Genomic DNA, 25,554 nt, shown 5'->3' on the forward strand with positions numbered 1-25,554 from the left:
ATTCAACTTCCTTTTGGTTAATATTTGTCTGAAATACCTTATTTATAATCATAAATACATATAAGCTTTGGTTGTTATTTTCATTCAAGTGAATTTAGACTTTTAATGATTATATAAATAATTTTCCCTTGTGTTGGTGTTTGTTATTTCAGGACTTATTTTTGTCATCTTATTTTATGTTTTCTGTCACCATCTTTAACTATTTTATCTTCCTTTATGCCTTCCATTAGATATATAATATCCTTCTGATTTGAAGTTGCCCATGATAATTTTATTTATATGAGGGTTGTTTTTCATTTTCTACTGTTACTAGGGCATACACACATGTTATTGATTCCTATAAATTTCTTCATCTTGAAAATATCCATATCTTCCTCCAGAACAAAGAGATGCTATGACACAATTTTTAATTCCCCCTTCCAAATCCTTTCACCTTACTTCTTCATATTGTCATAAGTATGTCGAATTCTGAATTGCTTCATATAGAAGGTAGGTATGTAGATAGATGGATGACAGAGAGATGGATAGCTAGCTGGAGAGCTCTGCCAATAAACAGAATTTCAATATATAGATGGGTAGATGTTTGTAATCTTTATTTTTATTAATTTGCTTAGTGTTACTTTTATTACCACATGCAATAGCTCTGAATTCATTTTCTGGTGTGCTTTTTTTAAAAAAATATTTTCTCCAAAAAAAGTAATGAAATAGATTCTTTGGATGATAAACTCTTTGAGAGCTTGCACCTAATATTTGTAATTTCACTCTCATTTAAGCAATAGGTAAGCTTCATAGCTGATACTGACTTAGAGCTCTTTTCCTTCAAAATTTTAACAATATTACTTCATCATTTACTTGCACATACTATTGACAAATCCAAGGTCCTACTGATTATTCTTTATTTATAGATGTACTATTCTTCCTCTCAGGAACTATTTACTGGAACCTTTCTGAGTCAATTTAGTCTGAGATATTACTGAATCTTTATTTGTAGTCATTACTCATGAAAATATTTCCGTCTCTCAATTTTTATCACCCACAGGAACTCTTACAAGTTTTTTAAAATGTACTTTTATTCTTGAAATCTATTACTTCCGTTTTCCATTTCCTTATCATTTTGTTTGATTGCAATGCTAAGAATAGAACCCAAGGACTTGCACGTTAGACAAGTCTTCTACCACTGAGCAAAATCCCTAGATTTCTTTATAATCAGGAAAACTACTGACTTCATCTTCCAACCTGTGAATCTTTTGGTTCTATTCAGGACCTTCAGAACTGCAGCAGTGGTTGGGCACTTCCTGGATTCAGGCCTCCATGGGCATCAGTCCAGGCTCTGCTCTTTACTGGGAACTCTTTCCTGATAAAAAGTTCATTATTCCCGAATGAAGAAGAGGTAGAGAAAGGAGAACATTCAGGGTATGCTTGCATTCTGTTTTATGGTTTTGCTACTCAGCAAAGCTCAATCTCCTCAATCTCTACCCTGAAGGTGTCCTTTTGTCATAGGTTGGTGTCAGTTAGCACTATGCCTTTCTCATTTGCAATAAGGCAGATGGGGATCTATCCATGAGAGGAAAAATCTTCCCAGGAAACTGCCTTCCAAGCAGACCTTCCTGGCATCCTTCATTTTTAGTTTCTTTTCCCAATAATTTCCAAAGAGCTTCTATCTCTATATATGTTTCAAGGTGTCTGCTTTAGGTACAATACCCAATGATTCTCTTGTTTACTTCTGCAACATCCCTAGGATTGGGTTTTGAAAGAGGAGATAACAAACTGTTTTTCATCATATTTTCAAGAAGCCAGGGCTAAGTTTAACTGATGTGAGTCTCTCTCTTATTCCACATTTATCAGCTGTCTTCAGAGTAAGTAAAAGAGATTTTCAGACTTCCAATTCTGTTTTGAAATTGTTAGTATTTTTCTAAAATTTTCTGAGAAACAGCATCATTGTATGAGCTGAAGCCCAGACATGCATTTAAGGTCTCAAAGGAAGTTGCATGCTTCACTTAGTAATTTTTTAGTATTTTTAAATGTTGATGGATGTCTTGAAGAAAGGATAGTGAAGGTCAGAAATAGAATAATTTTCAGGGAGGCTCTTGCATATATAACTTATTAAAAAAGTAACAATATTTGACATTACCACTTTCACAAGTCCAAGTTAAAGTTGCATTAAAATGCCCTAATTCCAAGTGAATCATACACATTAATGTGACTCATATTTATTTTTTTTCTTCTTATGAGCCAAGCCATGTTTTTGCTTATCATTTAGGAAAGTACTTTTGTATACATTGTTCTTTCTGATTCTCCAGCCTTATAAAATGTGACTTACCCAAGGACCCAGGTGTTCTGCTTCACCTTTAGACTATCGCTGTTATTCTCTGAGCAAAGTTAATCCTTACTATAATGTTTTGAGTACAAATTTCATGGAAAGGCCAGGTGCACAAATTTTGACATTCACAATCTCATGAACCTTCCGCTCTGTTCCATTCTCACAGTGGCTTAGTGGGAGACTACACAACTAATTGAATAAGAGGATTTTTAATAGATAGTGGGTTATTTTGCCTGTCCTTTAGAAGGATATTTAGATAATTATCAGCAACCTCCAATGCCTTAAACTCAAGGGGATGAATAATGTGGGAATTTCCAAGCCTGTGGCAAGGATAAGGGAAAAACGATTTGAATTATGGTGTGTGGGAGTGGCAGGAGTTGGGCTTGAGATGAATTGAATCACACTGTGTAGCCAACTCTGCCCACACTGCCCACACAAAAGGTCATCATTCTCTCTCAGCAGTCAATCTTATGTTATAGGCATCTAGAAAGGCAAGACTGACTTTTAAAAGAAACAAAAGTGAATACTTTCAGGACCACTGAAGAAAATAAGAAAAGCAAGTATATATATGAATATTTAGGTACATATATTATTTATAAAATACATTACTATGAAGTTTTAATTTTATCCAACTCATGTTAGTAACTTGATTTACTCTATACTCTACATTCATATTATATGAAAAAATCAAGTCAAGTAATTAAATCACTGTTTTGTTTATTGTTCAGTGAAGCTCTTATCTATGGAGTCTTCAAATGCCCCATGTGATGGAGGCCCTGGCTATCCCTCACTCAGCTCACTCAGCTCCCACCACACTGGCTCCCTGCTGCTTGTCCATACCAACCATGGTTTGGCATTTCTGTCCCCTCAGACTGAAAACCCTTGCCAGAGATTTCTTTCAGTCAGACCTTCTTTGACCATCTCATATACCATGGCCCCCTGGCCATCAAGACCCTGTCCTTACATCCTTATCTTAGGTCTCATCATCAAGTGACATAGATAGCATTTATTTATATACTTTGTCTTTTCCCAATACAACTTAAATTCCACAACAGCAAGAGCTTTGTCTTGTTTTATAAGCTAGTGTGCTTAGGAAGATGACTAGGGATTCAATAACTGTTTGTTAATGAATGAAACAATACAGAATGTATGTGTCATATATTTTGAAATAGGAATCATATAATTCTAAAATAATGACAGATCAATGAGAATGGCAAAAAATGTTTATAAAAATGCTTTAAAGCAATAATGGTTTATATAAACAAAAGACATTAATAACTTTTATGGTTGTTGATATTTCATGGTTCAACTATGGCATTAATTGTCAAATATCATGGAAAACTGACTTTCTTTTCTTGCTGTGTTAATATCAAACCCTGGGCCTTGCGTATGCTAAGCAATGCTCCACACTGTGTCTCCATCCCTCAGGACTGACATTTTATAATCTGAATCATGTTTACTTAAAAATATTCAGAGATAAAAACAGCTAATAAAACCAACAAATATCCATGTACCTATATGCAAGTTTCTATGTCTTTCCTTCCATACTATCAAGTGAAAGATCAACAATTGGCAGTTTTGTGGTTGAGCTTATAAGATACCAAATCATTTTAGGGCCATATTATATAAATGGATGACCACACAGTTTTTACTTCTATCCACTAAATCAGGTACAAGAAGTGTCACATGACTATATTTTAGCAATAAGATTAAATCTAACTTCATGTGTCCCCCTTCTACCTTTTTTGCCAAGCAGCAAGAAATTCAACTGCTGACATTACTGAAATATTCCTCCTCTCTTGCCCCTTAGATTTTACAAAAATACCAGTGTCTTACCCAGTTTATAAAATGAAGCGTGCCTGATCTTTTGTTTTCATCAGTGGCTGCTTGTATTTCAAGTTGACATTTGTGAGGAGCAATATACAAAGAGAAACAGAAGCTATAGGATTTCTAGTCCTTTCTCTTTTACCTTCCTCTAGCATAAGAGACTGTAAACACTAAAGCCTTAATTTACCAGTTTTTACTGGTGCCTGAGTTAACTGTGTCATCTAGTCTGGGTGATATATTGAAAGCAGAAATTCACTGGTATTGCTTTCACTCTGGTCACTTCCCCATTCTGCTTCATGGAACAGCAGTGTGTGGCTTGAGGTACAGAAGCCATATGAAAAGCCAAGATATAAAAGCTCACATGCTAAGACTGACATAATAGGAAGTCAGCAAGAGCATGTGTGTTTAACAACATTACTCCTTGGCTGAAACAATGCCAGGAACCTGTATAATAAATGTTATGTAGGAAACTAACATCTACTCATTTAAGATATTGTATTAACCAACTTTCCATCACTGTGAGAAAATATCTGACAAAATCAACTTAAAGAGGAAAAGGTTTATCTTGGCTTATGATCTCAGAGGTTTTAGTCCTTGATCACTTGACTCTAGTGTTTCTTGGCTGTGATTTAGCAGAGCATCATGGTAGGAAGCACGTGGAGGAGCAAAGCTGCTTACTTCATGGTGGCCAGAAAGCAGAGAAAGAGAGAGAGAGAGAGAGAGAGGGAGAAAGGGCCAGGGACAAAATACACCTTTCAGATGTACCCTCAAGGCAATCTACTTCCTCCAACTAGGCCCCACCTCCTAAAGCTTCTAATGACTCACTAAGCCGTGAATCTATGAGTGGATTAATACATGGATGAGGTTAGAGCTCTTATGATCCAGTCACCTCTCAAAGCCCCCACCTCTGAATACTGCTGCATGGTGAAGCAAGCGAATATATGAGCTTTGGGGAACATTTCAGATCAAAATAATAACATATATTTTAAAATTCTGTCTTCTTGCTGAATATATCTCTAATTTAAACACAAGACTTGGTTAAGGGGAATTTTGTCTAGCATGACAATCCTGCTGCCTTAGTTTCTACCTCACTAGGTACATCCTACATTTTTCCATAGTCAGAACTGCTTTTTTAGGTTATCATGATCAAGTGAATGCAGTTGTTTAGTGGATCAGTTCATTTTGACTGATCAACCAGGTAAATTTATAAACCAAAGAAATGTGTTTCCCACAATTCTGGACTCCTGGAAGTCCATTATCACATATTTAACAAATTTAAAATTTCTTATGGTCCTAAGAATTATAAATAAATACTTTATCAACTTATTTTCTAAGGAATAAATTATAACTCCATAACTATAATAATTCATGTTTGCATTGAAGCAGTTTGCTCGTTGGTTGGATCTTTCACAGATTAAAACATAGATTTTTGGAGAAGGTGCTATAGATTTTTTCAAAGGCAACTTCAAAATTAGTGTTTCAGAGGCACTAAATAAAGCTAATTCTTCACTAAACTCTGGTCTTATTCTACTTAATTTGAAGAAAAATATACTGTTACATTCCTACAATAAGATTCATCCTCACTTGCAAATTTTAATCTTAAAAGACAGCAATCCAAACAATTATGTAACTGCTATTGTTAACATTAGTCACTGCTTCCTTCTTCTCAAGCTAATTGAGGATACAGTGCCCATTTTTCATGGAATAATGAACAAATAGCAAGTGGTCATAACCATTATTTTCAGCAGTTCAGAACAGAAACTTAGTATGGAAGTACCAGATAAGCAAGATGCTTCTGGAGACTTGGGAATTTTCTAAAGCATTTTCAACAGACTAAGGATGTGCTAATAAAATACCAAAGATTATGTTTAATTTTGGGTAATCTGGGTAAAAGAATCTCTTCAGTTTATAGAATAGGATATAGTAACATGTATGATGTTTTTATATTTTTCAGAAATTATGGCAATATTATCAAACATTTACATTATCACATAGATTATGTTTTATTCATTGTTATAAAATGTAACTATTTTAATCTCTAGATTTAATTATCTTTGAAGGCCATTAGGAATGGGTTTATAAACTCTCACTAACATTTTACTTCATAATATCTACCACAAATAAAATCAATTCCAAAAAAATTATAAGTTGCTAAACTATAAAACATCTGAAAAAATCAATGATAACATAATAATTATAATCATAATAGCAGTTCACATTTACTGAGCAGAATCGCTGTATCCAGAACTGTGCTAAATATATTACATATAAAATCTCATTCAGACCTCATGACAAAATAATAATGTAGGTATTATTATTCTCACCAGTTTACTCATTTTTATCAGATATAAAGACCTTAAATTACTTTCCAGAAGTCATGTTAACCAGTAAGGATGCAAACAAAATTCCAACTCAACTTTACTTTAAAACCCAGTTTCTTTACTATAAGTTAAGTAGGTTTGTCTATAAGGTATGCAAGGAACCAGTTACTTGACTTAGTTGAAGGGTAGAGACTCCAGGAGTAATATGAATTTCTGGTCCTAGGAATAAATTCTGGCATTGCTATTGAAAAAGATTATAGAAATATCTAAGAGGTTTAAAATGCAGTAACCATAGCTGCAAATTGAAGTAGAGTGCACTGGCATAGTGCCTGAGAAAGTCCAGTTCAGTGGGGCAGACAGGGCAGCAAAGGATCCACAGATGACAATAAGAGCCATGTATACAGTATCCTACACATCTTGGTGGGCTCTGGAAATACTGGGAGAGGGATTCAAGTAAGAGAGCTAACAGTTGACCCTAAGGAAGAGGTAAATCATAAGATGTTTTGGAAAGTAGGCTTTAAAAAGTCTGTGGGAGGTTTTCCTGACATTGATAAATAAACAACTGGGGAGAACACAATGGGATACAAATTTTAGTAAAATCAGTCCAAGTAACAGCTCATTCAACAAATATATATTAATAATCCTGTGTGATGCTGGGAGTGTGACAAGCAGTGAAGATAGACTGATAAATGTCTTCTGGGGTATTCCAAGGAACAACATCCAGAAAAATAGTAAGCCTGGCTAAATCTTTTTTATCAAGTTCCTTGACATTAAAATGAAAAAGATGTACAGCAGCAACTTAGTTTAGTTATAGCTTCCTGTGAATTTAGTCATCTTAGGAAGAGGGGGCTGAACTGTTGCAAAAGGGAAAGCAAGCTTCTAAATTTTAATGCTTTTTCAAACTGTGTTTATGATTTTATTAAAGAGACCTAAGTCTGTTTCAAAATTAAAGTAGTATATAGATTTGTTAGAATTCTTCCCCATTCCTACTCAACCCCTATAGGTTCTGCAAGTTGGTCAATTGTAATTTGCCACAAGGAATTGTCAAAAATTGCATGAGAGTAAAAGGAATCTTTTACTCAATTTTTTTTCCATTATCTCAAGGGCCTAATTAAATGTCTAGGATACCATAGATATAGCTTTTATTGCCATTTGTGGATATCTTGCTGACCTTTCCCATATACTGGACTGGACTTTCTCAGGCAGTAATACCAATGTAATCTACTTCAATTTGCCACAGACTGTGGTTACTATATTTTAAACCTTTTATATACTTCAGACATAAAGATAACCTTATACCAGTCTAGTGTATTGAGTCAAGATTAATGCAATAGGGGAGCGAGATTAAACTCAACTCTGCAGAAAGAGAAGTGGGAGAGACAATATTAAGTGGAAGATTCGTCGATGTGATTAGGTCATCTGTGTTTAATAAATGGCACTTAACTGAAGTTGGTTCCATCTTCCCATGGAAATGGGGACAAAGAAGACTTTCTTGATGATTACATCTCAAAGAGATGACTCCCTTTGAGGATTTTTTTAAGGGAAAAAAAAATCCAAAACTATAAAATTGGCAAGAGATTGAGGAAAGACCTTCATCCCAAGGAGGCAGGGAAAAGGAGCCTATAATGTACAAAGTTCACTTAAGCTAAGAAAATTAAGGCCATCTTGGTTATAACTAGCACTTGATAACTCAATATTTTTAGATACCATTTGTTATCATGAAACAGTCTCACATTTGACATGGTTTAGTTACATAATTATTTTGAGGTTGGTATGAGGGTGAAGACATTTCTGCCTGTGACTGCATGTACTTTTCCCACATTTACAACAAACCATTCATCAATACTTAATATCCAAATAATGTTTAGACATACATTTGATATCAGGGAAAGCTGCCATCAAAGAAAAATAATCTTTCTCCCACCTTAATCCTTAATATTTTTCCACTCAATGTTATTGTTGTGCATAGAATTATTGGTTCTAAACAATCAGTAAATATCTAAACTTAAGAAATGTAATTTTAGAAAGTAAATGTTATGATGACACCTGTTCTAAGAAGTTGTTAAAAAATAAGCCTAGACATACTAAAATTTTTTTTCTTTTATTATTCATATGTGCATACAAGGCTTGGTTCATTTTTCCCCACTGCCCCCACCCCCTCCCTTACCATCCACTCCACCTCCTCCCTCTCCCCCCCCCGACCCCCTCAATACCCCCAGAAACTATTCCTAATTTTGTTGATTTAAACAGACGCAATTCTTGAATCAGATGTAGTGCTAAACTCAAGAATGTCAGGGCTATACCAAGGGAAATTTTATGTTTGTGGAAGCAAGCCAAGAAAACTATTTGGTTGGTTAAAATAGAAAATCCTTAGTTGGGGGGTCAGCTGGTGATTTCTGATTGGTTGTCTAGAGATTAGTGGGCAGTTCCTGATTGGGTAAAATGAAGTTTCATTTTCCTAGACTATCACCTTTCATTGTGAGTTGAGGTTTGGTTTGTTTAGGTAGGAACCCAAGTCTGTTTTGCTCCTCTAACTAATGAGACCAAAAATTTGTGTAAATACAGTTTATACAAAGAAAAGCAAAAACAAACCCAGTAATATTTTATATTTTGATAGTCATTACTTCATTTTGAAAGCATGTAACTTTAATAGCAATGAAAATTCTTCTTCTAGAAGGGAATGTGAAATTTTATGGTCTTTTCTGCCTCCCTGTTATGCATTTGCAAACCTTCTAAAGCCCCCAGTGACAAGAATGTCTCTAGTACTTCTGTGTTGAATTTATTCTAACATGGTTTATTAAACAGAATTATAGAGCTATTTCTTTACCTTCAGCTTATCTTCTTGTTTATTTCACACTAAATGACCTTGCTTCAGGCAATGTTCAATATCTGCTGCTTAATCTCATGCATTTTCTTTATCGGTACATATCCAGCTGTGTGTGTTTAATCATTATTATCTTAGATTCTTCAGTTCTCTACTAGCCATACATCCAAAATTCCCAATATTTTTATAGCTTCCTGCCAGTACCCAGTGTGATAAGGAACAGCTACTGCAACAGGAGAAGACATCATGGAGAGCATTTCAACTGGGGTCCTTTGCTTCCACACAGATCAAGTTACTGAGAACTCAAGAATATACGTGTGTGTGTGTGTGTGTGTGTGTGTGTGTGTGTGTATACAGTCAGCCTTGCATACTGACATTACATCTAATACTTCCAGTAAACTTACAAGTTATTGGTATTGTCTTATTTTCTTTTTGATTAAGTTAAGAACATCTTTTAGCAATACAGCTTTTCTTGGCCATTAAGAAAGAATTGGTTTTAAGTAACATTTTAGATCATAGCCAAACCATCTCAAAATGGAATAAATCAAAACACTGAGACAGTTGATTACACAAAGGTTTCAGGAAGGACCACATTCAGATTATGTTTAGAATCCTTTTCATGTGCTGGCATTTTTAGTTGCTTCATATCACTTTTCACTACATCTAAGACAAAAGTGAACTTTTCATGAATGCCAAAGTATTTTAATCATTTCCGTATAAGAGCTTTTCCTGGCTCATAGGAAAAAAAAAACATTTAACAAACAAAAAGTTTCTTTTATCCCAAAATAAGTTATTTAAATTTGATTTGCAAGGAATGCCATACCTTCTACACATGCACACACACACACACACACACACACACGCAAACATATACATATATATATATATATATATATATATATATATATGGGTTTCGTTTTGGGTTTTTTTGGTAGTACTGGGTTTTTTTGGTAGTACTGGGGTTTGAATTCAGGTCATTGTGCTTGCAAGGCAGGTGCTTTACCACTTGAAGCACACCTCCAGCCCTTTAACCTCATGTCTTATTAGAAGTGCATTGAAAAATGAAGACAAGAGTTGTGTGGAATTCTAATACATGCACATTATTTTATAGTGTTCTCTCAAACATGGAATTGAATTAATTATGAAAAAATTTGCCTTGTAAGGATACTTGGCCTGTTAGTAAATGATTATCTAATCTATATAGTAAGTAGGGACATTATATTTCTTATACATATATATTTTTAATATTTTCCATATTTTTTGAGTTAATATAGTTAATAATACAAGGCAGTTTCTTTGTGGTAATTCCACACCTGTGTGGAATGTACTTTGAAAAGTTCACCCTGCCCATTATATTCCCATTTCTCCTCTCTCCCTTTTTCAAACAATGTTTGGTGGGTTTCATTATGCTGTCTTTGAATATGTGTATGTATAGTGTGTGTATGCATATGTATGTGTGTGTGTAGCATAAATATAAGTGCATATATATGTGCATTGTATGTCTGTATATATGTGTGTAGTATACAAATATGTAGCGTGTGTGTGTGTAGCATATATATATGTAGCATATTTTGATCCTCTTCACTCCTGAGTATCCTTTCCTTTTCCCTCCCCACTCCTGTTGATCCTTCACCCTAGACTCTCCCTTTCCTATTCAGGGACATTATATTTCTAAAATCTTCACTGGTCCCATTAAACTTCTGTATTTTGAACCTAATCAAATACCACTAATAAATGATCAGTGCCAAAATACACAACATTGATAAGACTTTTTATCACATGCCTAAAATTACTCAAAGCAAAAAAGTAGTTTTTCAAATCATAATACAGCTATGAAAAAAATCCTTCTGCTAAATACTTTTGATCGATGCTTTTTTTGCTTATAATAGAAAACAGGAAAAAGACATGTTGAATGACTTAGGTGAATGGATAAGTATGGAACCTCGACCTAATGAGATATAATGCTTCCTTTTTACATTTTAATTGTTGAGAAAGCACATCTATGCAGATAAAAAAGGAAATAATCTAGGAAAGAATGAATACTATCTTGTTACAAGTAATTTCAAGTATCTGTCTTTCAGTATAGTGCATACTAAATAAGAGAAACATCTTTTTTTATTTGTTCTTTTTTGCTTCATGTGTTAAAAATACACATACATGGTATTTATTTTTTAAACAACATGCATGCCTGGACCTTATCCCCAGCACCCTTTAATTCCCAAAGGTTTAAGGTTTAGCACAGGTATCTGTATTTTTAAAGGGCACCAACACTGTATGAGAATGTTTATATCAATACTGTATTAGAAATCAACGTGGTGCATGGCATTCTCCAAAGGCAGATATTCATCTCAGCTTCCCTGGTGTACAGAGCAAAGAATGAACTGATTCTTTGTTAGCTGATGGAGGTCAGATTGAGGGATGACTAAAGTGTTGTCAAAACACACACACATACATGCACACAAACACAAACATGTACGTATGGTCATAAAATAAATGAAATAATAACAAGAGAAAGAGGCAAATTGACAAAATGAAACCATTTGTGAAATAAAAAATTACAATTGTTTTGCCATTTTGCTAATTTCTTTTGCAGTATTTAAAATATTTTGTTTGAAGGACAACTTTATTTTAAGGAGAAAGAGTCTGCTGGTAGATATTAAATCATCATATTTATAGCATCAACTCAGGTGACAGATTTAAAATTAACTTATGTGTGGTACACATGACCCACACTGGAGAACATGAATTAGGAAGCCTACAGTTTTGCTAACTATAAAAATGAGTGTAAACTAAGCATATTCCCAACATATAATCTAACAATTGTACTCCTTGGTATTTACCCAACTAAATTAAAAATATACACCCACACAAAACCTCCATATAGATGTTCATAGCAGCTTTATTCATTATTGCCAAAACTTGGAATCAACCAATTCCAGGAGAAATAAAATGACTCCTTTCAGCAGTCAAACTTAGAGGTTTAGGGAGGTCAGTTCAGGACAATGCTACAGTGAGCCCAGACAGGGTTCCTGATTTCATCCTGTGCTTATTTCCCCAGACTCAGAATGCATAATTTGAGTAGATACATGCAGCAGCTTTCAGAACCCCTACATTGGTTCCCTACTTTGGTAAGAAAAGTCAAATGGAAGCCATTAAAACTGCAATATTGAATTTCTGAAAGGGTTGTAAAGTTTATTGCAGGGCTGGTAATTCTTGCCACATCCCCATTCAACTAGCCTATTTGCCCTGTGAGAAGAAAGATGGATCCTATAAAGAATGACAATGAATTATTATAAACTCAATCAGTAGGGATTCCAATTGCGGTTGCTCTATTAGATGTGGTTTTATTACTTGAACAAATTAACACACTTCCTGATACCTTGTATGCAGCTATTATCTAGCAAATGTCTCTTCTTCTATCATTGCCAGTAAGGCCCATTAGAAGCAGTTTTCTTTCAGCTAGAAAGGCCAACAATACACCTTCTTGTTTTATCTCAGGGGTATATCAACTCTACAGCCCTATATCATAATTATGTTTGTAAAAAAACTTAATTGGCTTTCTCTTCCACAAGATATCACACTGGTCCATTACATTAATGACATTAAGCTGATTGGATCTTGCAGGCAAGAAGTAGTCACTTTTCGAGATATTGCTAAGATATTTGTATGTTAAAAGATGAGGAATGGGTCCAACAAAAATTCCACTCATATCTCAGTAAAATCTCTAGAGGTTCAGTAGTATGGGGCATTGCAAGATATTTCCTTGAAGGTGAGTTCTTACATGTGGCCATCCAACAACTAAAAATTAGGTACAGTGCCTAGTGGGCCTAGTGGATTTTGGAGGCAGCATATAACTTATATGGATATATTATTCCTTCCCACTTATCACATGACCTAAAAAGATGCTAGAGTTGAGTGGAATCCAAAAATGAGAAGACATTGCAACAGGTCCAGGCTGCTGTGCAAGCTTCTCTGATACATGGGTCATACTATCCTGTAGATCAAATAGTACTTGAAGTGTCAAATGAAGGATGCTGTTGGAGTCTTTGGCAGGAATCTGAAGGTAAATCACAGACTCAGGGTTTGGGGGTAAAGCTGTGCCATCTCATATAGATAAATATTCTCTTTTCCAGAAGTAACTCTTGGCCTGCTATGGACTAAGTATGAAAGGGGCAGTGTTTTATTCTTGCTGAAATAGACTCTGGATATAGATTTACCTTCCATGAATATAGCATAACTTCCCATCTGTGGACTTACCAGCATGTCTTATTCATCATCATGATATTAAATATAGCATTGCTTCTGACCAAGGAACTCAAGTCACAGTCAAAGACATGTGGCACAATGGAATTTTATGAAGCCATGAAGAAGAACAAAATGTTATCATTCGCTGGTAAATGGATGGAATTGGAGAACATCATTCTGAGTGAGGTTAGCCTGGCCCAAAAGACCAAAAATCGTATGTTCTCCCTCATATGTGGACTTTAGATCAAGGGCAAATACAACAATGGGATTGGACTTTGAGCACATGATAAAAGCGAGAGCACACAAGGGAGGGGTGAGGATAGGTAAGACACCTAAAAAACTAGCTAGCATTTGTTGCCCTCAACGCAGAGAAACTAAAGCAGATACCTTAAAAGCAACTGAGGCCAATAGGAAAAGGGGACCAGGAACTAGAGAAAAGGTTAGATCAAAAAGAATTAACCTAGAAGGTAACACCCACGCACAGGAAATCAATGTGAGTCAATGCCCTGTATAGCTATCCTTATCTCAACCAGCAAAACCCCTTGTTCCTTCCTATTATTGCTTATACTCTCTCTACAACAAAATTAGAAAGAAGGGCAAAATAGCTTCTGCTGGGTATTGAGGTGGTGGGAGGGAAGAGGGAGGGGGCGGAGTGGGTGATAAGGGGGGGTGGGGTCATGGGGGAGAAATGACCCAAGCTTTGTATGCACATATGAATAATAAAAAAAGAAAAAAAATTATATAACTGGAATTATATAATATGTTAATATTTTACAGCATAATTCCCTCCAGAAAAAAAAAAAAAAAAAAACAAAGACGTGTGGCAATGGGTTCATGTTCATGGAATTCACTGGTCATGTCATGATCCCCGTCCAGAACAGCAATTTATAACAATGGTGAATGGCCTTTTGGATGCTCATTTATAATATCAGCTAGGTGGCAACAGGTTGAAGGGCTGGGGCAACATTCTCCAGAAGTCTTCATGTAGTGTAGTTTTTCCCAGAGCCAGGATTTAGTAAAAGTCTAGGAACCAAGGGGGTAAAAATGGATGGCACCCCTCACTCTTACTCCTAAGCTACAAGCAAAATGTTTGCTTCCTCTTACCACACACTATGTTCTGCTGACCTAAAGATCTTATTTCTAAGGGAAGAAATATTTCCACCAGACATACAAGATGTCCAAAGCTATTATCCAGGCCTTTTGGACTTCTTAAGCCTCTGAATAAAAAGACAAAGAAGACAGTAACTGTGTTGGTAAGGGTGACAGATCTTGACCATCACTGGAAAATTGGAAAACAAGAGAACTTAGGGGATTTTTATTATTATTATGTTATTATATTATTATTATTATTGTTATGATGATGATGACTGGTTAAGTTGAATAGAAGCCATAACAACCTAGTCTAGGCAGAACAATTCATGGCCCAGACCCTTAATGAATGAAAGTTTGTGTCATCCCAAACTGAAAGCAAAGGGTACACAGAATGAGAGAAAATTGAGAAGAAGACAGTTATAAAAACCAACTTTGACCATGTCTGATATCAATCTTCTACCCTTGGATTTGAATTTATATCAATAGTGCTTACTGCTAGATTGGAGTATTTCTCCTTATTTTGTTATGCATGTGTTGTGTGTGTGTATGTGAGTGTGTAAAATATTTTTGTTTTCTTCCCTTTGTTATTACCTTATCATACAACATGATATATAATGACTCTATATTATGGGATTTAATTTTATGTCCCAGTGTTTACATTGTTGGATATTTAAAAAGTAATCATCATTCAAGGATTTTACCTTTTCTTGTAGAGAAGGCCTTAGTGTACTTTCAGATGAAGGCATGATAGTTATGCAGTGAACTATACAGATATCTGCAGGGCATAAGTGAGGGATTGAGTCCAGAATGCCACCTTTCAGGATACAGGCAAAAATCCACAAATGTTATAGTCTCTTGTATGAAATGGCAGAGCACCTGCATATAACCCATGCACAACTTTCCTTATACTTTGTCATCTCTAAATTATTTTATATACCTAATATAATGTAAATGCTATTAAATAGTAGTTATACTGAGGGATAATAACAAGGAAAATTCTACATTTGGTTCTGAGTCAATTGTTTCCAAATATTATTGATCCATGGTTTATTGAATCTGCAGATGTGGAACCTGTGGATACAGAAGTCAACACATTTTGTTAGTCAAGATTATAATCTTATTATTGTTCTTATTTGATGATTAAGTATGACCTAAGAATATGCTTATGGGTAGAAAGTGACAAGGGGTGGACATATAATGTTAAATTTTATGTGTCAGTTTAGACCAGAAATCTGCTTAAACATTATTTCTGTATGTGTCTCTGGGATATTCTTGGAAGAGATTAACATTTGAATCAGTAGGCTGAGTAGAGCAGATTGTCCTCCTCAATGTGGGTGGGCATGATCCAATCTGTTGAATGCCTGAATGGAACAAAAAAGTGGGGGAAAGGGAGAATTCATTTTGTTTGAAGGTTTGAGCTGGAATATCAGCCTTCTCTTGCCCTTAGACTGAGACTTTGTCACCATCACTTGCTTCTGGCTCTGAGACCTTTGGACTTGGACTGGAAATATAACATCAGTTCTCCAGTTCTTAAGCCTTCTGACTTGAACTAGAACTTAAACCATCAGTTCTCCTTATTCTTACGCCTTCAGAGTCAGAATGTAAATACACTTCTGGTTTTCCTGTGTCTCCAGCTTGCAGCTAGCAGACTGTGATATTTCAGAGCCTTCATAGTTCCACCAGCCAAGTCCATACAATAAATTTCATAATGTAATATATATGTATATGTATACCCTATTGGTTCTTTTCTCTGAAAAAAACCCTGATTAATGCAATGTCTTTCAGTAGGTAAATAAGTAAACTATTGTGCATCTAAAAATTAAATATTATTCAGTGCTAAAAAGAAATGTGCTATACAGTCTTTAAAAGAATCTCCTTAAATATACATTACTAAGAGAAAGAAGCCAAATTTAAAAACTACATACTATATGATTCCAACTACATGACATCCAAGTAAAGTCAAAATTCTGGAAACAATAAAAAGAATTACCCCAAGGGTTAAGAGGCAAGGATAAATTGACTAAACACAGGATTTTCAGAATAGTGACACTGTTCTGTATGATACTATAATGGTACATACATATCACTGTACATTTCTCAATCCCAATAGTGAACTCTAATGTAAACTGTGGACTTTGAGTGATAATTATGTATCCTTATGGGTTAGTAGATTTATCAGTTGTAACAGATGTACCACTGTAGAGTGGGATGTTTATAGTGGGGGAAGACAAGGAGACATAGGAACTCTCTGTATGTTCTGCTTAATTTTGCTGCAAAGTTAAAACTACTTTAGAAAATAAATTCTATTTTTTAAAAAAATGAATGTTATCTTGGAATCTGAATGAAAGTGGGCATATTTTTTGAAAATTTTTATATCCGAATTGCATATTCAGTCATCATTCACTTTGACTCAATAATGTGATAAATGATAAAAGAAATACTAATTTTATTGAGTCACTTAATTTTTGGACAAAGTGAAAACATTGTATCTTCTAAATAAAGGTAGTTTTCAAAACATAATATAAAATTACAAAATGAGAAATCAACATTAATGATACTAAGCCCATATTAGAGAAAATTAATATATACATTTCACTTACTAGTACTTAAAGACTTAGACCATTAATTAAATTTTGGCAGTGGAAATTGGAAATGAAACAATCTTTTTCACTAAATAAAAATTTTATCCATCCTAAATTTTTAGGAATTTCATTTTAGTAGATTAATTTAGATGTAAATGTTTTTAAGCTCATTGTAAATCCTCAGAGTCTTTACTTTGTAATATAGTCTGTTAATATATCCATTGTCTTTCTAAAATAAGTTCCCTAGAGATAGTCCATTAGTCTGCTTTATGATTTATTTCAAAGATGAAATGATTGTCTGCACTCTTCATCCATGGCTATGTAATCCTAATTTTTAAATAAAATTTAATGGCAATTATTATGTATTAAAATGAACCCATTTCCCTTCTTGCGTATTTTTTCTTCACATAGTAAATCCTACATCAAGAACAATCATCAGGAAAACATTTTTAAGATAATTATGTTTGGACACATCCCCTTTTCTAAGTTGTTTCTTAAAATTCTTTTAATAATCAACACTGAACATCTTTAGAAATAGAAAAAAGTTGCTGATTCATTGTTGGAAATGGTTAGATTTGACAACGTTCTTTCTGTCTTTAACTTTTTCTTGCTCCTGTTCTTGGATAGTGCCATAGATCTCAGAGGGTAAATGTACACATAGCTGAGAGTATAAATGGAATGGTGTGCCTCTGAAGCAAAGGTTCATTATCCAAAGTTGAGACTGAAGTTGTCTTAATGGTGCAGCATTTACAAGAGGTTCAGTAAACATTTAAAACATAAGAAACCATGACAAGGATGATTATTTGTGGCAAAAATGTAAAGGAAGGCTTGTGCTTTTCTGATCTTTAACTTTACTGCCAGTAAGATGAAAATAAAATGATTTGCTTCTGGAACTGTGATGAAAAATTGGAAAACTTAAATGAAATTTAACATTAATCATAAAATGTCCTATGGTACTGGATACCAGACTAATTAATAATTTTACAATTTTAGAATTATGAGAGAAATGTAAGCAAGCCAAGTAAGGGGACACACAAAAAAAAGAAAAGACTTGAATGAAAGTGAGAATTATGTACATTTTAATATTCTTCTATTCCAACTTCTTTATTATGTGTGTGTCTGGTATGGTACCATGAATATAAAACTAGTAAAACCTGTTGAAAACTGTAACATAAAGAAAAGAATATGAATAATTTAATCAGATAGGATTCAAGTTGTCCCCAGCTCATTTGCCTTTTATTCTTCATTTCAGTTAGTTACATGTCCATCAGTTATCACCAAGGTTATGCATGCACCTTGAAATGTTCACAAAAGGTCCACAATACAGGGTTTCAGAATTAGTTTATATGTTGTATTCAGAATCCCAGGGGAACTAATAGATTCTGGAAATACTGATTAAGCAAGATGAAAAACTGACACAGTTTCAACTACAATAATTTTACAGACAAGTACAAGCTTCATTTGCCACAAAACTCACAAAAAGTAATCGATCGAAGAATATCTCTGTTATGCAAAATATACATTTCTAGGATATAATCTGATTAATATTCTACTATATACTGACATTGTTCCTTGATCATTTAATAAAAAAATACTCTCATTGCCAGAATTTCATATTTTGTAATATTTATAATTGAGGTAACAATGACAAAAGACTTAAACTATGAATACTGTAGGAGAATTTCTTTTAAACTACAACAGTTTTCCAGAACTAAACAAATATGTGACTAAAAATAGGTCTGTTTTGATGAATAGACATAAAAAATTTATAACATAATTGACAAGCTTATAAGCAAATGGTTTGTAAGAGAATGATACAGTCGATGTTTATGGATCCATCCACTAAATAGAAAAAAATTAATTAAAACAGACCTATACTACATTAGTATCATTCCTTGTGTAATTCACAGCACAACCCACAGTAGGCCCGTGATGAGCCTTACTTGAAGCTTCAGAGATGTTGATCATAAATTTGGCTTCCCTTGATGTAAGATAGCCAAACTGGTTGACCCATGCACACTTGTTGGTATTTACAGTTGTTTCATGGACACAGGTCAGTCTACAAGCAGAACACTCACATGGGGAGCACCAAAGCAGTTCCAGTAATGTTCTTCTAGAAGCTTTAAATGCCTCATTAAGACGTGGAAACTTCTTCCAAGCATAACGTGGTCACATCAGGGCACATTCAGGAGCAGAAGTGGTGTCCAGTACAATCCTTGGTATGGCTAAATTCCACTGTCCCTTTTTCAGCAGTCAAAAATCCACGATAAATTCTATACAACACTGCAGTCAATAACAGCAGCACCAGACAGCATATTAATTCCTTTACCATAAATCTATGTGTGATTATAACATCCTATGTGTGGTGTTATCAAAAGGATCACAGTATCTCTAAATATCACCTATGTACGTCTGGGTAAATGCATTGCTGTACAAGATCTGACATGCAGTTCATGCACTAGGACTTGGGAATATAGAGTAATACATGTTTCTTGGCTAGTAATAAAAATGACACTTGTCTTACTAACAAAAAAATAAACATGGGAATTAGGATTTAACAGTGTCAAGGATCCTCAATGCCTTAAAAGTATTCGTTTCCTCAATTTATATTACGACATTTTTCCCTACATGCCCAATACACCAGAAACACTATTACTATTCCATTTGGTAAGGATGTGTAAACAGACTTTCTTCCACTCAAACCGAATAAGACTCCTTAGGGATTTTGCTGGAATGTAGTGATGAATGCTGGTTGCTAGGTAGTGGAAACTGACACTGCAGTAGGCAACCAAGTGCAATGGTGAAATTGCTATTTAAATTCTGCTCATCAAAAAGATTCACAGTGCTGATTAATGTAGGTAGTCTATAGGGCCTTATTAATTTAGCAAAGAGGCTGCTCCAAATAGCAAAGAATGCAGGGGGCAGGAGGTGGGGGTGGGGATCGAGTACTAAAATCATGAATTTATCAAAGCATTTCTACGCTTCATGGAGACAAATGACATATACATTTAAGACAGGGAACTAAGACAGACAGACAGAAACAACATACAGGACAAAGCACCTGATTAAACACTGCCTGATAATCTGATTAGTCCTTTGATTCAGAATTTTAAGGCTAGTCAAAAAAGCCTCCTGTGAACACAAGCGACCCTTGATGTTTGCACAAAAAAATAAATAAAAATAAAGGCAGGGGTAAAAAAGATATGAGAGCTTTGGGTAATATTTGGCACTCCCCTCTGAAAATGCTGACAAATCCTGGGGTTAAAAAAAATGACTTTAGTTCCAAGCAGCAATTCCTGCCTAAGCAATGCAAGCCTGGCTGGCAGTTACCTCTCTCTTATGTTTTGTGCCTTCCCCAAGTCATTAAGTAAGAGATTTGGCCTCGGCTTGCATATAACCGGTAATGACAACCTCTTTGCAGTTATCTGTGTACAAACAACCAAAGACATTCAGAACTCCAATGCAGCATTTTTGAAGAAAGTAAATCAACCAAGAAATTCAAGTATTTAAAACAATCAAAGGAAAAAATATCAAGAGAAACTCGCCCTCCCTACCCCACAATTTAACAGTTGACCAGTGCTTCCATATCAGCAGGATGGTTTGACGCACGTACACATATTCTGAGCCATCCGCAGTTCCCAAACTCTGCAACATTGCTCTTAGGTGATACAAACAAGATGGTCCATGCAAATGGGCTGGTCAAAGTCATGTACTGTGCAATCAAGAGGCGATCCGGAACATCTTCAGAATGGTTTAGAGTCACAAAAAAATGAAGTTCCAATGAAGTAGCTGGCATTTGGAAGCACACTGCTTTAAATATACCTCCCTGAAGATATGGCTCTATATTAGTATGCTGGCCAATATCTGTCGCTATCTGTCATATTATTGCGGAAAGAAATCAGGGCAATTAATATGGAGAAGTAGGAGCACTACTTAAGATAATTTAAAGCCAGGATAAGATTGGTTAGCTACTCAAGTGGTATTTCTGATTTCAAATAGTAGTATCATGCAGGACTTATACCATATTAATGGAGTCTGGAGTAATTCTACTTTTAATTATGTCCATTACAGGGTAAACAGTACTTGAATTAATATTATTTAGCCGACTGATGCAGTTTGGTTTACAAGATAGATGGGATGGGAGATCGAGAGCGCCTCAGAGGACAAGGAGAGTTGTATGGTGATGTTACTGGAGAGAGCCTCAGAGCATTGCCTGCCAAGCCCGCTATGTTGTTTAAGCTTCGGGATTTTTCATATCCTTTTATGAAAAAATGCACAGATATCAGTTGAGTTCAACCAGAAAATAGACACAGACAAACAATACCATGCAGGGTAATCAAAAGTGCTATTTTTGAACTCAAAGAATTTGTTTACAAAGAATTCAATATTGAGACAATTGAGAAATCTTAAAAAATGAAACTCATTGTAGCTGTCATTCCCAAAAGATTAAACTATCACCTATTACAGTTGCAATACTTCAAAATATATTCTGTCCAAGATTATAATTAATATTCAAATAGCTTTGGCATATATAATCAGAACACTTAAAAATTAGGCAAAGCAACTTAAGATATGGATTTAATAGTTTTATATTTCAGAATGTGTTTCTGAGAATGAAATGAGTTATTTTCTCTTTTCATTTTAATAAGCCAAAAGAGCAGGCTTAACTTTTAAGTGAATAAGTCTTTTTTCCAGCATATTTATTCTTCTAGCTTTGTAGGGCTAAAAGGATGATTCTTATAATAATGGCATTTCGTACGATTATCTAGTGATATAGCACAGAATGGCCATTTCTAATCCCTTTGATGAAAATGTAAAAGTAAATAAAAGAGGAAGCAAATGAAATATGAACCGAGTCATCATTTCTGTGAAATAAATCTGAATTTGATTACATGATATTTTCAACAGACTTCCTCTCTTTCTCCACTTACCAGGAATTGAGAAAATTTTTATTTTAATTCTCTTTTTCTTTCTATTATTTTGCATATTAACCTGTTGTTCTTGACAGTCATGGACTAAGAGAATAAGCTAGCCTCTCCCAAATTTTAACCTAATGGTTTTCCTTAACTACTAAACCATCACTCAGTCCAGATCACCTTTGGAGGGATTCATATATTGTAGTATTTTTATTACAAAATAATAGAAGCAGGTAAGTTGAGTACCAAGTGTAAAGTATGAAGTGAAATGTCTTAAAAGCAGGACAAATATTTATTAAAAATGAAGTCAATTTTGGAAATGAATGTTTTGACAGGTCCACTGAAAAAGAGAAAAATGAACTTCCTTTTGGATAAAGTTGAGCAAGTGCATAAAATTCCAGTGAACTTCTCATTCCCCATAGACTGCATAGTATGCTCTGTGGCACTAATTAGTCCAGAGTGCAATTACTGATTGTAGGAGAAAGAAAACTGAGTCTTTTTTGTCCTCAGGTTCTTCCCAGCTAATTCTTTCTTTTCATAAAAGTTCCAGAGAAGAAGCTATTATTAACTCTCCTTTCACAGAAAGAGAAATTATCTATTTGATCATTTGATTTATGAGAGGCCAAGACAGATACAGATGCAGATTCCAATAGCAGCTCTAATATGGAATAAAGCTGGACTGTTCAGGAAAGGGAAATACAGAAAACTCCCTCACCATTGCACACACATTGACTTTCAGTAGGCTGGATGTCTCCTTTGAGGTTCTTGTAAATAGACGTTTATGCCATCCATTTACTATGGTAAAGTTTTCTAAGACAAAATTTCTATTAAGTAAAAAAATCTGTCAATATTTTGCTAATATTCTTTATTATAAAACATGGGAGATGGTATATATTTCATTTTATGTTGGTAGATGATACATTAGTTAATGAAAGGATGTCTAAAAACATTTTAATTACAGATAATTTATATAAAAATTGTTCTTTTATCCCCCACCATCTCCAAGCTCCCTACACAAACCCCAGAAATATAAAAATCTGTTTGACAATTTTATATCAATCACACCAGTAATATATATGTATATCCTGATTGCCATTCTAAGTGTTAGCTATTTGTCAAAATTATGGCTTCTAATGTAAATATTATTCATTCTGTCCCTTTATTTCAATATCGATTTGAAAAGGCTTCCTTTCTAATTTAGTAACAAGTATATGATTAGTACAATTATATATTATTCATATACCTTTATTTTTCTTTATTCTAAATGTTTATTTCTGATTAGAAAGCTTCATAAAATTTTTACTTAATTAAGATTTTACTAGAGTAGTTGAAAATATAATTTGTGAGAGTGAGCAATACTGAACACATTTTGAACCAACATCTGAATACACAGCATGCATTTTATTCATGTGCTTATTTTGGGCAATGTTAAAACTACCCATCCATGTACTACCCATGAGTATGCTTTCTTAAAAACTGCTGCACAAATAAAAACATAGTTTCTAAGTATTTGGAGTTCACATTTTAAAAGAATCCTTAAATTTTCTGATTATATGACCAACTATACTCATATTTGTATAAAAGAAAGGATGGGAATCCGGTATTTTTTTATTTATACAGGGAGAATTTTTAGAACTCTAAAATAAAATCAGTATAGAGAACAACTTCAAAGATAAATTAAGGGATCCCATAGGAAATAAGTGTTTAAGTAGAATAAAAGAAATCCATAACCTATGTAATAGGAAAGAGGTGAGGAAATGAATGAATCTCTGGTAGATATGACTAGAAATGATAACAAATTAAAATGTTTGAGTTACCCAGAAATGTTACCAGAGCTAGGAGAAAAAACATTCTGCTACAAAAGAAATAAGCAAGAACGAAAAAGAGTTGATATGGTAAGGAATGATGAAATATAAAAAGCTCATGAATATGTTTTCAAAGACGTCCTTATTAATAAAGAGAATTTGTGTTTGTGAAATAAAATTGCATGCAAACTAAATATCTTATTAATTGCTTTGCTCATAAAACTTTTGAATTTTACAGTAAAACTATACTTACATAGTACCTTATAATTTTCAAAGCCTTTACTCATCTGTAATTTCTTTTGACAGTTTAAAATTTTAAATATTACCTAACATGGAAGAAAAAAATTCTAGGAAGCCCCTTGAACATGTAACCTGGATGTAAATGGTGCATGTAATACTTTATTGTATGATGCACAAAAGTTCATGTAAGTTGAATGACATATACATATAAATATAAATATCTATACATATGTATATATACAAGTATACAAGTAGATACATAGTAAGTTATATAATGCATCTAGAAGAGTATGCTCGATAAAAAATATTGTTAACTAGATACTATTATTATCATTATTCAATACATGTACATATATTTTGCTCAACTATTGTAATATAATATTAACTATTTTCATAAAATATTTAAATTTTTCTAGCACATATGTTAAATGTAAAATGGTCAACAAATGCATTAACATGATTGTAATACATTTTAGTTCAAGGAACTGATGCAGACAATGGGAGTAATTGAAATAGAGAAGTATTTAAAATATTATTCATCAAAAAGCAAGAGGAAAGTTCTTTTGTCTTCTCTTTTGATCTTCAAAGACATGGAAGCAGAGGATAATATAAAATGATCAGAAGAAATGAAAGAGAAGTACAACATGAATAATGAGATATTTCAAAGAAAGAGCACTTCATAAAATAAATATTTTAAGCTTAAAATGATACACAAATAAATATGGAGAAACTGCAATGAATAACAAATAAACACATAACTTTTTAAATTTGGAGCCATTTTTCATGCAAATTTAGTCAACTATCATAATAACCATTACACATCTTTCCTAATTCTGCTGTATTCTTTAACAAGGACACCTACTCAATCATTTATACTCATTCAACAATTAATTATCATCTTCTATGTGTCAGGCACTGCTCAGTGTCTGTTGAAAAATACTAATGAACTTAAAACCATTTTTATTGGTACTGAAGAAAAATACTACATGTGCATTTCTAAGCCCATAAGTAACCTTTCAGGTAATTGAAAAACATATATGGCTGAGGCTCTCGTACCTTTGAGAATGTGAGACACTCAGCTAAACCATTGGCAAAAACTGCCCAAGTATTGGATGAAAGATTTAGAGTACATTTAACATTTTAATTTGAAACAAAAAGTGCCTTATAATTATTTTATTTCGCCAACTACTTATCAAATATATTCATAAAGCCAATTAGTGAGTTTTATTCATCATAGAAAAAGAAAACTTCTGAAGATTTCTGAGTACGTTATATTAAAATAATTAAATGATGATCTAACATTTACATATGTCATTACAATTCTTCCCATAGACAAATGACAAACCAAAAAAGAAGGTAGAAGGAAGGGTGAAATGTCTTTC

General features: G+C 33.9%; 1 protein-coding gene across 11 annotated transcripts in view; it reads right to left on the minus strand.

Moving 5' to 3' along the window:
- Positions 1–25,554, minus strand: part of Kcnc2 (potassium voltage-gated channel subfamily C member 2) — a 263,474-nt gene that overhangs the window by 54,581 nt on the left and 183,339 nt on the right. For 4 of the 11 annotated variants that reach the window (XM_074083940.1, XM_074083935.1, XM_074083936.1 and 1 more), the window contains exon 5: positions 19,541–21,469. The exons of 2 other annotated variants lie outside the window; for them this stretch is intronic. In XM_074083940.1, the coding sequence (XP_073940041.1) occupies positions 21,333–21,469 (137 nt within the window). In that variant the 3' untranslated portion in view covers positions 19,541–21,332. Of the gene's footprint in view, positions 1–19,540; positions 21,470–22,360; positions 24,753–25,554 lie in introns of those variants that run through there. 5 more of the 11 variants (XM_074083946.1, XM_074083944.1, XM_074083942.1 and 2 more) reach the window with 2 other exon arrangements.

This window comes from Castor canadensis, chromosome 8 (assembly GCF_047511655.1).
Source record: "Castor canadensis chromosome 8, mCasCan1.hap1v2, whole genome shotgun sequence".
Classification (NCBI taxonomy): Eukaryota; Metazoa; Chordata; class Mammalia; order Rodentia; family Castoridae; genus Castor; species Castor canadensis.